The 14182-nt window shown below is 49.6% G+C and overlaps 1 protein-coding gene across 1 annotated transcript in view; it reads left to right on the top strand.

The window, feature by feature from the left end:
• The window catches only part of LOC140720079 (uncharacterized), a 42075-nt gene extending 30982 nt beyond the window's left edge, over positions 1–11093 (top strand). The window contains exons 5-9 of the mRNA XM_073034978.1: positions 3192–3308; positions 4279–4494; positions 8243–8385; positions 8801–8862; positions 10046–11093. Of these exons, the coding sequence (XP_072891079.1) occupies positions 3192–3308; positions 4279–4494; positions 8243–8385; positions 8801–8862; positions 10046–10238 (731 nt within the window). The 3' untranslated portion in view covers positions 10239–11093. The remainder of the gene's footprint in view (positions 1–3191; positions 3309–4278; positions 4495–8242; positions 8386–8800; positions 8863–10045) is intronic.
• Positions 11094–14182: the final 3089 nt, after the last annotated feature.

The raw sequence follows: 14182 nt of genomic DNA, 5'->3' as shown, positions 1-14182 counted from the left end.
AACTTCCTCCTGATAGCCTCATAGTTTCCCTGAAACCAATTAAACGTTTCCCTAACTTGTCTGTGTCTATCCCTCTCCAATGCTATGGTAAGCGAGTTAGAATTGTGATCAGTATCTCCAAAATGCTCTCCCACTGAGAAAGCTGACACCTGACCAGGTTCATTTCCCAATACCAGATCAAGTACAGCCTCTCATCTTGTAGGACTATTTACATATTGTGTCAAGAATCCTTCCTGAACACACCCAACAAACTCTACCCCATCTCAACACCCTCACTCTAGGAAGATGCCAATCAATAGTTGGGAAATTAAAAACCCCCACCAAAGCAATCCAGTTGTTATTACTCCTTTTCAGAATCTGTCTCCCTCTCTGCTCCTGAATGTCCCTGTTACTATTGGATGGTCTATACAAAACGCCCATTAGAGTTATTGACCCCTTCATATTCCTAACGTAAACGCACAGAGACTCCGCAGACAACTCCTCCATGGCGTCCTCCTTTTCCGAAGCGGTGACTGTATCCCTGATCAACAGTGCCATGCCCCCACCTTTTGTTTTTCCTTCCTCCCTATCTTTTCTGAAACATCTTAACCCGGCACTTGAAGTTGCCATTCCTGAACTCGAGCCATCTAAGCTTCTGTAATGGCCACAACATCATAGCTCCAAGTGCTGATCCACGCTCTAAGCTCATACGCTCTTCGAATTAAAATAGACACATCTCAAACATTGGACTGAGCGCGTCCCTTCTCTATCAGCTGCCTATCCTTCCATTCTCCATTGCCTCCAAACTTTCTCTATTTGTGAGCCAACCATTGGTCTGAGCGCGTCCCTTCTCTATCACCTGACTATACTCCCTCTCGCACTGTCTCCAAACTTTCTCTATTTGTGAGCCAAACTCCCTTTCCTCTGTCACTTCAGTTCGGTTCCCAACCCCTAGCAATTCCAGGTTAAACTCTCCCCAGTAGCCTTAGCAAACGTCCCCGCCAGGAAATTGGTCCCCATCGGATTCAGGTGCAAACCCATCCTTTTTGTAGAGGTCACCCTGGCCCCAAAAGAGCTCCAAATGATCCAGAAATCTGAATTCCTGTCCACTGCTCCAATCCCTCAGCCACGCATTTGTCTTCCACCTCATTCTATTCCTATTCTCACTGTCACGTGGTTCAGGCAGGAACTCCGCGATTACTACCTTTGAGGTTCTGCTTCCTAACTTTTTTTTCCCTAACTCCTGTAGTATTTCTTCAGGACCTGCTCCCTTTCCCAGCCTTTGTCGTTGCTACCAATATGCACCAAGATCTGTGGCTTTTCTCCTTCCCACTACGAGATATCGTGGACGCGATCAGAAACATCCCGGACACTGGTACCCGGGAGGCAAACTACCATCCGCGTTTCTTTCTGCGTTCACAGAATCGCCTATCTGACCCCCCAACTACAGAGTCCCCTATCGCTGCTGCATTCCTCTTCCTTTCCCTACACATCCGAGCCACAGGACCAGACTCTGTTACAGAGGCGCGACCACTGTTGCTTCCTCCAGGTAGGCCGTCCCCACCCAACAGTAATCAGGCAGGAATACTTATTGTTAGTGGGCACAGACACTGGGGTGCTCTCTAATACCTGCTTCTTTTCCTTCCCTCTCCTGACTGTCAGTAGGGCTAGTAGGTTTGCAGATGATACGAAGAAATTTCGTGTTGTGGGTAGCGTAGCTGACTGACAAAGAATTCAGTATGGTTCGGTTTAATCCTGACACCTCCTCTGTACCTACTTCCAAGCACCTGAAAAGCATGTCCTCTCGTGCGAGCCATTTCAGTAGTAGGAAAAAGCCTCTGACTATCCACACGATCAATGTTTCTCATCATCTTGTACACCTCTATCAGGTCACCTCTCATCCTCCGTCGGTCCAAGAAGAAAAGGCTGAGTTCACTCAACCTATTCTCATATGGCATGCTCACCAATCCAGTAAACATTCTTGTCAATCTCCTCTGCACCCTTTCTATGGATTCCACGTCTTTCCTATAGTGAGGCGAGCAGAACTGAGCACAGTACTCCAAGTGGGGTCTGACCAGGGTCCTATACAGCTGCAACATTACCTCTCGGCTCCTAAATTCAATTCAACGATTGTTGATGGCCAATGCACCGTACGACTTCGTAACCACAGAGTCAACCTGCGCAGCTGCTTTGAGTTCGGACACTAAGATCCCGCTGATTCTCCACATTGTCAAGACTTTTATCATTAATACTATATTCTGTCATCCGATTTGACCTATCAAAATGAACCACTTCACCTTAACTGGATTGAACTCCATCTGCCACTTCTCAGCCCAGTTTTGAATCCTATCAATGTCCCGCTGTAACCTCTGACAGCCCTCCAACTATCCACAACACCCCTAAACATTGTGTCGTCAGCAAACTTACTAACCCATCCCTCCGCGTCCTCATTCAGTTCATTTATAAAAGTCACGAAGAATAAGGGTCACAGAGCAGATCCCTGAGGCACTCCACTGGTGACCGACATCCATGCAGAATATTACCCATCTACAAACACTCTTTGCCTTCTGTGGGCAAGCCAGTTCTGGATCCACAAGACAATATCCCCTTGGATCCCATTCCTCCTTACTTTCTCAGTAAAACTTGCGTGGGGTACCTTATAAAATGCTTTGCTGAAACCCATATACACTACATCAACTGCCATTCCTTCATTAATGAGTTTAGACACATCCCCGCAAAAATGCAATCAGTCTCGTAAGGCACGATCTGCCTTTTACAAAGCCATGCTGACTCCTAATTATATCATTCTTCTCCATCAACTTACGTAAGACTCATTGCTCTATAATTTCCTGGGCTATCTCTTCTCACTTTGTTGAATAAAGGAACAACATCCGCAACCTAACAATCCTCTGGGCACTCCCACGTCTCCATTGATGATGCAAAGATCATCGCCAGAGCCTCAGCAATCTCGTCCCTCTCGCCCCACAGTGGCCTGGGGAATATTTCGTCCGGTACCGGCGACTTATCAAACTCGATGCTTTCTTAAAGCTCCATTCCATCCTCTTTCTTAATATCTACATGCTCAGATGTTTCAGTCTGCTGCAAGTCATCACTACAATCACTAAGATAATGAGGTAAAGTATTGATTAAGTAGCTCCTATGGTCTTAATAAGTATTTATTGTCATCCTATGATCTCACGGTATCTCCACAGCTGCGGAAGAACGGGAGTCGAAAGTGAAAATCGGAAATAGACCGTACCGTCTGATCTGCCTACTCTGCCTAGTTACAGCCGCCCTAATCGTGATTGTGGTCGGTCTCTCGATCTATGGTGAGTGGAACGGTCTCCGGATGGAGTCAGACCGTAAATAAAGAGAGTGGAATATACTGAGATTATAAAATGAAACCTACACTCCCACCCCTTACTGTAACACCGATGGAAGAAGGCAGCATACATGATGTTTAGGAAGCAAGGATCAGATGGGTCTATTGAGGAATATAGGGTAGCAAGAAAAGGAGATTAATAAGGGGTTGTGGACAGAAAGAAGGGAGCAAGAGAAGGTCTTGGCTTGTGGGGTAGAGGAAAACCCCAAGGTTTTTACAAGTACCCCAAACCATTACCCAGGCAGTATCACCCATGAACATAACACCGATGCACCACTTACTGAGGCAATTACCCACACCTCACCCTGACACAGGCAAACCCCTTAACAGATGCCGGTACCTAAATTCTCAAAGACACCGACATAGTACTCTCCGTGTACTCTCCATAGTGCCGTCGCACAGCTCAGCGTGACCCTCTCACACCCACCGTGGCCATGACATGTCTCTCACCGTGACACAGACATACCCCGCTCTGTGAGACCAGTGCACCCCACATGATGACACACATACTCCACCCACGGTGACACCACAAGTCTCCTCACGGTGACATTTTCCTCGTCTTGACATCGAGATATACTTCATTGTGTCCTGGTACACTTCTCGCCGGTGCACAGAATCTCCTATCACAGTGACACGGACAAGTCCCTCAGAGCAACTCGGACATGCCCCGCACGATACTGACGCAGATCCCCATGGTAACAACAAAAACCTCACCGGGACATTGATATACCACACAGCGTGACACAGACACGCCCCTCAAGGTGGCGCCGACTCCACTCGCTGTGCCCCCAGCACATCCTTTACTGTGACACCCTTCACCGTGACACTGACACAACACTCTCTGTGACCCGTTCGGTAGCGTGACGCTGACTCACGTGTCACTGTAAACACTAAACATCCATCACCATCTCTCTCAGTATCACAGATTCCTCAGTCTCCGTTTACCTCCGACCGAAACTACCATGAGTTAAACTCAACCCTTCAATCCAAGCTCTCTGCGCTCAACTCTAATCTGTCCGATCTTAACCGAATGCACAGCGATCTCCGTCACCAGTTCACTAAAATGGAAACGAAGTACAGATCTGTCAACGAAACCAAGGCTCAAATCTGTGAATTGTTGACCAGCAGAAGAGGTGAGGTATCATCCCCTCTTTCACCCGGTCCTCATCACAGGGCAGGCATGGAGAGAGGAAGCGTCACTCTGTGCTTGACATCGGGAGTGTGTGAAGAGATGGTATGGAGGGAGATTCACTCTGTGTTTGACCCGGTGAGTGTGTGATGCCGCCGTGTGGAGGCAGCTTACTTCTGTTTCTGGTACTTTGCTGTGTGGTGCGCTGAGAAGATGTACAGGGGGAATCACTCTCCCTCTGAAATTTGTAATGTACGTTGAGGGAGTTTATTTCTGTGTCTGACAATTGGAGTGTGCGATGGAGCCGTGGAGAAGAGATTCGCACTGTGTCTGACCAAGGCTGTGTGTGATTGGACTTTGTGGAGAGATCAAAATTCTGTTCTCTGACCCAGGAAGTGTGTGAGGGGTGGTGTAGAGGGAGCTTAACTCTATCAGACCCCAGGAGTGTGGGGTGAGACGGTGTGGAATGAGAAACACCCAGAATCTGACCCCGTAAGAGTGTGACTGGACGGTGTGAGTGCACGAAAGGCAGTGAGCTTCACTTTACGTCTGACCCCGGGTGTCTGTGATGGGTCCGTGGAGAGAGAGATTCAATCTGCGTCAGACCGTGTGAGTGTGTGATCGGACGGTGTGCAAGGAGCTTAAATCTGACTCAGCCCGTGTCTGTCTGATAGGACTCTGTGTTTGACACAGTGTGCCTCTGATGGGAAGCTATGGTGGGAAGAGTGGCTGAATGAGTGCGTTTTGTTGGGGGGGGGGCGTCATGTGTGTTTTTCCCCTGAATTCCCAACTCATGTCCTCTTGTTTGAATCTCTCCTACTCTCAATTGGAAAAAGCTTATCCACGTCAACTCTATCTATCCCCCTCATAATTTTAAATTCATTGTCAAGTCCGCCCTCAACCTTCTACACTTCAAAGAATAAAGACCTAACTTGTTTAACATTTCTCTGTAACTTTGGTGCGGAGACCCAGGTAACATTCTAGTAAATGAACTGTACTGTCTCTATTTTGTTGACATCTTTTCGATTATTCGTTGACCAGAACTGTACACAATTTCCTCTCTGATCACGGACAGGTGTAATAGGGTAGTGTGGAGGGAGTTTCGCTCTGTGTTTGTCCGCAGGGCTGTATGATGGGAGAGTGCGCAGGGAGCTTCACTCCATGTTGGACCCAAGGAGTGTGTGATAGTGTGGTGGAGTGAAATCTTCAGTCTGAGGCTGACCCCGGTCGTGTGTGATGGGACAGTGTGGAAGGAACATCACTCTGTGTCTGACACTGGGAGAGTATGATGGGACAGTGTGGAAGTAGCATCACTCTGAATCTGCCACTTGGAGAGTATGATGGGACAGTGTGGAAGGAGCATCACTCTGTGTCTGACACTGGGAGAGTATGATGGGACAGTGTGGAAGTAGCATCACTCTGTGTCTGACACTGGGAGAGTATGATGGGACGGTGTGGAAGTAGCATCACTCTGAGTCTGACACTGGGAGAGTATGAAGGGACAGAGTGGAAGTAGCATCACTCTGTGTCTGACCCCGGGAGTGTGTGATGGGACGGTGTGGAGGGAGCATCACACTGTGTCTGACACTGGGAAGTATGATGGGACAGAGTGGAAGAAGCATCACTCTGTGTCTGACACTGGGAGAGTATGATGGGATGGTGTGGAAGTAGCATCACTCTGAGTCTGACACTGGGAGAGTATGATGGGACAGTGTGGAAGGAGCATCACTCTGTGTCTGACACTGGGAGAGTATGATGGGACAGTGTGGAAGAAGCATCACTGTGTCTGACACTGGGAGAGTGTGATGGGACGGTGTGGAGGGAGATTCACTCTGTGTCTAACACTGGGAGAGTATGATGGGACAGTGTGGAAGTAGCATCACTCTGTGTCTGACACTGGGAAGTATGATGGGACAGTGTGGAAGTAGCATCACTCTGTGTCTGACACTGGGAGAGTATGATGGGACAGAGTGGAAGTAGCATCACTCTGTGTCTGACACTGGGAGAGTATGATGGGACAGAGTGGAAGTAGCATCACTCTGTGTCTAACACTGGGAGAGTATGATGGGACAGTGTGGAAGAAGCATCACTCTGTGTCTGACACTGGGAAGTATGATGGGACAGTGTGGAAGTAGCATCACTCTGTGTCTGACACTGGGAGAGTATGATGGGACAGAGTGGAAGTAGCATCACTCTGTGTCTGACACTGGGAGAGTATGATGGGACAGTGTGGAAGGAACATCACTCTGTGTCTGACACTGGGGGAGTATGATGGGACCGTGTGGAAGTAGCATCACTCTGTGTCTGACACTGGGAGAGTATGATGGGACAGTGTGGAAGTAGCATCACTCTGTGTCTGACACTGGGAGAGTATGATGGGACAGAGTGGAAGAAGCATCACTCTGTGTCTGACACTGGGAGAGTATGATGGGACAGTGTGGAAGTAGCATCACTCTGTGTCTGACACTGGGAGAGTATGATGGGACAGTGTGGAAGTAGCATCACTCTGTGTCTGACACTGGGAGAGTATGATGGGACAGAGTGGAAGTAGCATCACTCTGTGTCTGACACTGGGAGAGTATGATGGGACGGCGTGGAAGGAACATCACTCTGTGTCTGACACTGGGAGAGTATGATGGGACAGAGTGGAAGGAACATCACTCTGTGTCTGACACTGGGAGAGTATGATGGGACCGAGTGGAAGTAGCATCACTCTGTGTCTGACACTGGGAGAGTATGATGGGACAGTGTGGAAGGAACATCACTCTGTGTCTGACACTGGGAAGTATGATGGGACCGTGGGACAAGAGCTTCATTCTTCGACTGTCCTCGAGAATGTGTGACACGACATTGCAGATGGAACCCGAGTTTGTGTCTGCCCAGTTAGGATGTTTGTGATTTAATGGCCTACAGGGACCTTCACTCTATAACTGACTCCGGGTGCCTGTGATGGGACGGTGCCGAGGTAGTTTCATTGCGTGTCTGAGCTTGAGAGTGTGCGATGGGAGAGTGTGGGGGAACTCCACCCTGTGACCGACCCAGAGGCTGTGTGACGAGGCGCAGTGGAGTGAGCTTCACTCCGTGTTTGATCGAGGGGTCTGTGATCGGACGGTGTGGAGGGAGCATCGCTCTGCTTGTGAAACACTGAGTGTGTGATGGGGTGATGTGGATAGAGCATCAGTCTGCGTCTGACAGCGTGAGTGTATCAGGGGAGGGGGGAAAGGTAGCCTCAATCTGTGCCTGATGGGAGTCTCTACGATGGATGATGTGGAGGGATCTTCACTCTGTGCCCGATCCTGTGAATCTGTGATGGGACGTTGTGGACGGAACTTCATTCTGTGTCTCTCCCCGGGCGTTTGCGATTGGACAGTGTGGTACGTGATTCACTCTGTGTCTTGACCCCGGGAGTGTGTGATGGATGGTTTGCGGGAGGTTCACTGTGCCTGATCCTTGTTAATGTGCGATAGGACAGTGTGGTACGCGATTCAGTCTGTGTTTTGACGCCGGGAGTGTGTGATGGATGGTTTGGGGGAACATCCCTGTGCCTGATCCTTGTTAATGTTTGATTGGACGGTGTGTGGGGAGATTCACTCTGTTCTTGACTTCAGCTGTACGTGATGAGAACGCATGGAGTGAAATCCACTCTGTATGGCACACCGGGTGTGTGTGATGGGAAAGTGAGAAGGGAGATTCTCTCTGAAGGGAGGGAGGGAACGAAGGGTGTCTCACTGTTCCTTGTTCCTGTTTTCCAGAGCAAATGTGTTCCGAGGACTGGGCCACAAATAAAGACCGATGTTATTTCGTATCCACGTTTGAAACATCTTTCCGCAGAGCGATTCAAGAATGTTCAAACCGTGATTCATGGCTGCTGGAAATCAATTCAAGGGATGAAGCGGTATGTGTCACAGCACGAGAAGATCCCACAGTAACACAGAAATCATCACACACTCCCGGGGTCAGACACAGAATGAAAACGCACAATACACTCCCTTCTCACAATCCCGGGGTCAGACACAGAGTGGAGCTAACTCCCCACTATCTCGTCACACTCTCTAGGGGGAAGAAACAGAGTGAATATCCCTCCACATCGTACATTAAACACTGAGTGGGGGCGTCAAAGTGACGCTCCCTCCACACCGCCCCGTCACACACTACCGGGGTCAGACACAGAGTGAATCTTCCACCACCTCTTCCCAAAACATATTCCCGGGATCAGTCGCAGAGAGAACCTCCCTCCATACCGTCCCATCACACTCTTCCGCAAACAGTTTTCGATTCTCGGCATTAATCAAAGGAATTTAATTTTACAGAGTTTTGTTCCCCGCTCTGTCCCCCGAAACTATGCTTACTGGATTGGACAATGCGCGAACGGGTGAGATTTGGACTGATCTGTGGGGTGGGAGATGGCGAATGACACTGTTCTGAGGGGAGAAAATAGGATTAGTTTACGAACTGAAATAGGTTTGTGGGAAGAGAGCGGGGCAATGGGATATTCTGTCAGGAGAAGATGATACAAGGGGAATATTTTTAGGGAGCGGTATGTGTCTGTCGCGGGACAGGGCAGTAAAATATTTTGACGATTGTCAGTGGGCTCCGGGGATTATTTTGGTGACTGACACAGGTCAGTGGGTGAAGGAGGCAGAGTCGGATTAGTTTGGCGACAGGCCTTACTCTGTGAGAAAGAGTTATGCAGCAGGATCAGTTTGTGGTCTGACACTGATCTGAGGGGAGAGAGTGGGACAACAGGATCAGTTTGGGTTCTGACACTGACCTGAGGGGAGAGAGTGGGACAACAGGATCAGTTTGGGGTCTGACACTGATCTGGGGGGAGAGAGTGGGACAACAGGATCAGTTTGGGGTCTGACACTGACCTGAGGGGAGAGAGTGGGACAACAGGATCAGTTTGGGGTCTGACACTGATCTGGGGGGAGAGAGTGGGACAACAGGATCAGTATGGGGTCTGACACTGACCTGAGGGGAGAGAGTGGGACAACAGGATTAGTTTGAAGACCGATACGGGGATGCGGGCACAGAGCCGGTCAGTGAGTGCAGATTGCGGACTGACGTAGTGCTGAGGGAACGGTGAGGGGCAATGAGATTAACCTGGAGAAGGACATGAACTGTCGGGAGAGGAAGGGCCGTGGGATGGATTTGGGGACGGACACAGGGCTGCATGAAGACAGTGTGCCTGTATGACTAACTTCGGTACCGCGTAAGTCTAAGGGGGGAGGATGGGAGAGTCAGATTTGTTAGGGGACTGAAATAGATCTGAGAGGAGAAAGTGGGTGTGTTCGATTCGCATTGGGACTGCCACAGAACTGTGGGGACCGCGGAACGACAGGCCGGAGGTTGTAGGGGAGGTGGTGTAGTTGGATGAATTTGACGACTGACACAGAGCAGTGGGGAGACATTGGGACACTGGAATTATTTTGGGAACTACACAGGCCTGTGGCGATTGCCGAGTTTAATGGGACTAGTTTGGCGACGGTCTCGGTTTGTCCGCCGGATCTGTTTTGTCTCTGTTCAAAGTTCTTTTTTTAACCATTTATTGATAGGAATGTTGACTTTGGTCGGCTGTACAAGCTGTCCTCTGCAGGGTCCTCCTGCAGTGTATGCAAATCGAGAAGAAGGGGTGACAATTGCCTTCATTATAAACACCGTTTCATCTGCGAGAAGTCCGCACACTCCCGCCCAGATATTCCTGAAAGGATCCAGGTTCTTTGTCAACAGCCCGGAGAGCCGACTTGAATCAAATGATTACCCTGTCTTTCCCTTCCTTATCTGTCCTCCACTCTCAGTCACCCCATCCTCTCAACGTCCTCCCTGCAGGCTCTTCCCCAAACTTCTACTCTATTCTCCTCTTTTCGCAAACTCATTCACCCCACCACACATGGAAAAAGCCCTCTCCACATCTATGACCTTCTTTCTCGCCATCCCTCCCCCATCCCGCTCTTCCTCATTCTCTCTATCTCTCTGTCTCTCTACCCCCTCTCCTCACCCTATTTCCTCGACCATTCTCCGCCTGCTGTTTCTCCGCGCTCTCTTCCAACCACTTTTCTCTATCTCTCTTAATTCTCCCTCTCTACCGCACTCTCTCCCTCCCCTATCCGTTCCCTCTAACACCTCTGCCTCACTGATCCATTCCTCTTTCTCCTTTCCACCCACTCTCAGCTCAATACTGTTCCGTCTGGTTCTCGATATCCATACTCTGGGTAAAGGTCTTTGCGCATTCCCTCTGTCTGTGCCCTTCTTGAGTTGATGCAACTGTGTAAGATAATAGCTACGCTCCAGTGAATAAAGACCCCTTCCTCTGTCCATGTTGGTCCCTCGAGTCCCGGCCATATTCCTGTAAACCTCCCTGTACATTCTTTCCGGCTTAATGGCATTTTTTTCCCAGAGCAGGGCGACCAAAACCTTGCGGCCTCACCGACGTTGTACCACGGCAACGTGACCTCCGGACACCTGTACTCAGTGTCGTGACCAGTGAAGACCAGCGGCCCAAGTGTCCTGTCCACTCGGACCGGGTGTTTTCCAACGGCATCGCTCTTTGATTTATCACCTGAGACTCACACGGCCTGGAATTTCTCTTTTTGCAACATCAGTATGGCGCAAAGATGTAAAATTAATGTAAATTACAAATTTTAAGAAATACCGCAAAAAAGTCGAGTTATTTCTCGTGCGTTCAGAGAATTAGAGTCTGTTCTACCGTTTCCTCATCCCTGATCCATTTCCCTCCCAGCCCCGATCGCCCGTCTGTTCTGCCGTTTCCCCATCCCTGATCTATTTCCCTCTCAGCCCCTATCGCCCGTCTGTTCTGCCGTTTCCCCATCCCTGATCCATTTCCCTCTCAGCCCCTATCGCCCGTCTGTTCTGCCGTTTCCCCATCCCTGATCCATTTCCCTCTCAGCCCCGATCGCCCGTCTGTTCTGCCGTTTCCCCATCCCTGATCTATTTCCCTCTCAGCCCCTATCGCCCGTCTGTTCTGCCGTTTCCCCATCCCTGATCCATTTCCCTCTCAGCCCCTATCGCCCGTCTGTTCTGCCGTTTCCCCATCCCTGATCCATTTCCCTCTCAGCCCCGATCGCCCGTCTGTTCTGCCGTTTCCCCATCCCTGATCCATTTCCCTCCCAGCCCCGATCGCCCGTCTGTTCTGCCGTTTCCCCATCCCTGATCCATTTCCCTCTCAGCCCCTATCGCCCCTCTGTTCTGCCGTTTCCCCATCCCTGATCCATTTCCCTCTCAGCCCCGATCGCCCGTCTGTTCTGCCGTTTCCCCATCCCTGATCCATTTCCCTCTCAGCCCCGATCGCCCGTCTGTTCTGCCGTTTCCCCATCCCTGATCCATTTCCCTCTCAGCCCCGATCGCCCGTCTGTTCTGCCGTTTCCCCATCCCTGATCCATTTCCCTCTCAGCCCCAGTCGCCCGTCTGCTCCTCGTCTCCCTTCATGCATTGTCTAATCAAGAACCTACCAACCTCTGCCTGAAACTCATCCAAATGGCTGGGCCTCCCCGGCTGCCTGCGGCATTGAATCCCGCAGATTCACCACGTTCTGGCGAAGGGAATTCCCGCACGTCGCCTTTCCACTTTCGAGCTACTTCCGGGGTCCTTTGTTCTCAGCGTGTGCCTTTTGACCTGGACTCTCCTACCATAGGAAACATCCTCTCCACATCCACTCCCTCGTGGCCTTTCAATGTTCAATCGATTTCGAGTGGCTCACCCCTCAGTCTTCAGCATGACAGTGATCCCAGAGCCATCACACACTCCTCATATAATAACCTTCCAATCCCGGAATCATTCTCGCGCAACTCCTTTGAACCCTCTCCAATGTAAGCACATCCCCAGTTAGATAAGGGATCCAATCCTACTCACAGTATTCCAAATGTGGCCTCACCTGTGACTTAGGAAGCCTTAGAATGACAACATATAAGCGTATAACCATATAACAATTACAGCACAGAAACAAGCCATCTCGGCCCTTCTAGTCCGTACCGAACGCTTACTCTCACCTAGTCCCACCTACCTACACTCAGCCCATAACCCTCCATTCCTTTCCTGTCCATCTACTTATCCATTTTTCTTTATAAATAACAAAATCGAACCTGCCTCTACCACTTCAAATGGAAGCTCGTTCCACACAGCTACCACTGAGTAAAGAAGCTCCCCCTCGTGATACCCCTAAACTGTTGCCCCTTAACTCTCAACTCATGTCCTCTTGTTTGAATCTCCCCTACACTCAATGGAAACAGCTTATCCATGCCAACTCTATCCCCCTCATAATTTTAAATACCTCTATCAAATCCCCCTCAAACTTCTACGCTAAAAAAAAGGAATACAGACCTAACTTGTTCAACCTTTCTCTGTATCTTAGGTGCTGAAACCGAGGTAATATTCCAGTAAATCTAGTCCACACACTTTCTCTATTTTGCTGCTATCTTTCCTATAATTGGGTGACCAGAGCTATACATAGTACTCCAATTTTAGCTTCACCAATGCCTTATACAATTTTAACATTACATCCCAATTCCGATACTTAATGCTCTGATTTATAAAGGGTAGCATACCAACAGCGTTCTTCACTACCCTATCCACATGAGATTCCGCCTTCAGGGAACTATGCACCATTATTCCTAGATCACTCTGTTCTACTACATTCTTCAACGCCCTAGTATTTACCATGTTTGTCTTATTTTGATTATTACTAACAAAATGTAACACCTCACACTCATCAGCGTTAAACTCCATCTGCCATCTTTCTGCCCACACTACCAACTCGCCTAAATCTCTCTGCAGGCTTTGAAAACAACACAGAGAAAAACAAAACAACACAACAACTACACGAGACTACAGCCCTACCCAGGACTGCATGAAGTGCGCAAAAGAATGCAGGCATTACAATGAATAATAAAGAGGACAATAGGGCAAGGTGTCAGGCCAGGTACTGGGTATGGAGGAGTCTGATAGCCTGGGGGAAGAAACTGTTACGTAGTCCGGTCGTGAGAGCCCGAATGCTTTGGCGCCTTTTCCCAGACTTTGCCGTGTCCCAGCTGGACGGTGTGTAGGCAGAAGAGATTTACATTAATTGATATATCACAGCTATGCGGGCCGATTGGTCCGTTCTGTTAGGTGATTCACGATCTCTGTTCCGCAGGGAGAGTAAAGAGTGATTTGAACCCATCACGGGGTGGGGTAGATCAAGGACATTGACGATAGATTGTGAAACACAGGGAACGACCACTTCACAGACAGCATTGGCAGTGAACGAGCCACACGGCCCTCACCGTGACACCGACATCTCTTGCGTTGACAAGAGTGCGCCGCACATCGACGCCCAGCAGCGTGACACCGACACAGTTCCTCACCGTCTCCATAATCCACTCCAGATCATCTCCGAGTTCCCGTCAAAAAGACACTTTCCTGCACATTCCCTCCTCTACACCACTCCCGTTTCTGTCACCCACTTCCCTTGCAATCTGCCCCGTCTCTGTGATCTATTCCCTCCCCAGCACACTTCCCCGTGTCCGTCATAACAACTCCACGACGACCCTCCCGTCTTTGTGACCCACTGCATTCCCTACAGGCCTCCACATCTCAGTCGCTTCCCCCCATTGTCCAGTCTCTCTCTTGGTGTTCACAGGTAATTGCGGGGAGAATGGGATCGGGTTTACGCCAGCCCCCTTTCAGAGGTTATCCGA

Source organism: Hemitrygon akajei, unplaced genomic scaffold, assembly GCF_048418815.1.
Source record: "Hemitrygon akajei unplaced genomic scaffold, sHemAka1.3 Scf000036, whole genome shotgun sequence".
NCBI lineage: Eukaryota > Metazoa > Chordata > Chondrichthyes > Myliobatiformes > Dasyatidae > Hemitrygon > Hemitrygon akajei.
This window is presented reverse-complemented; position numbering and strand designations above follow the sequence as displayed.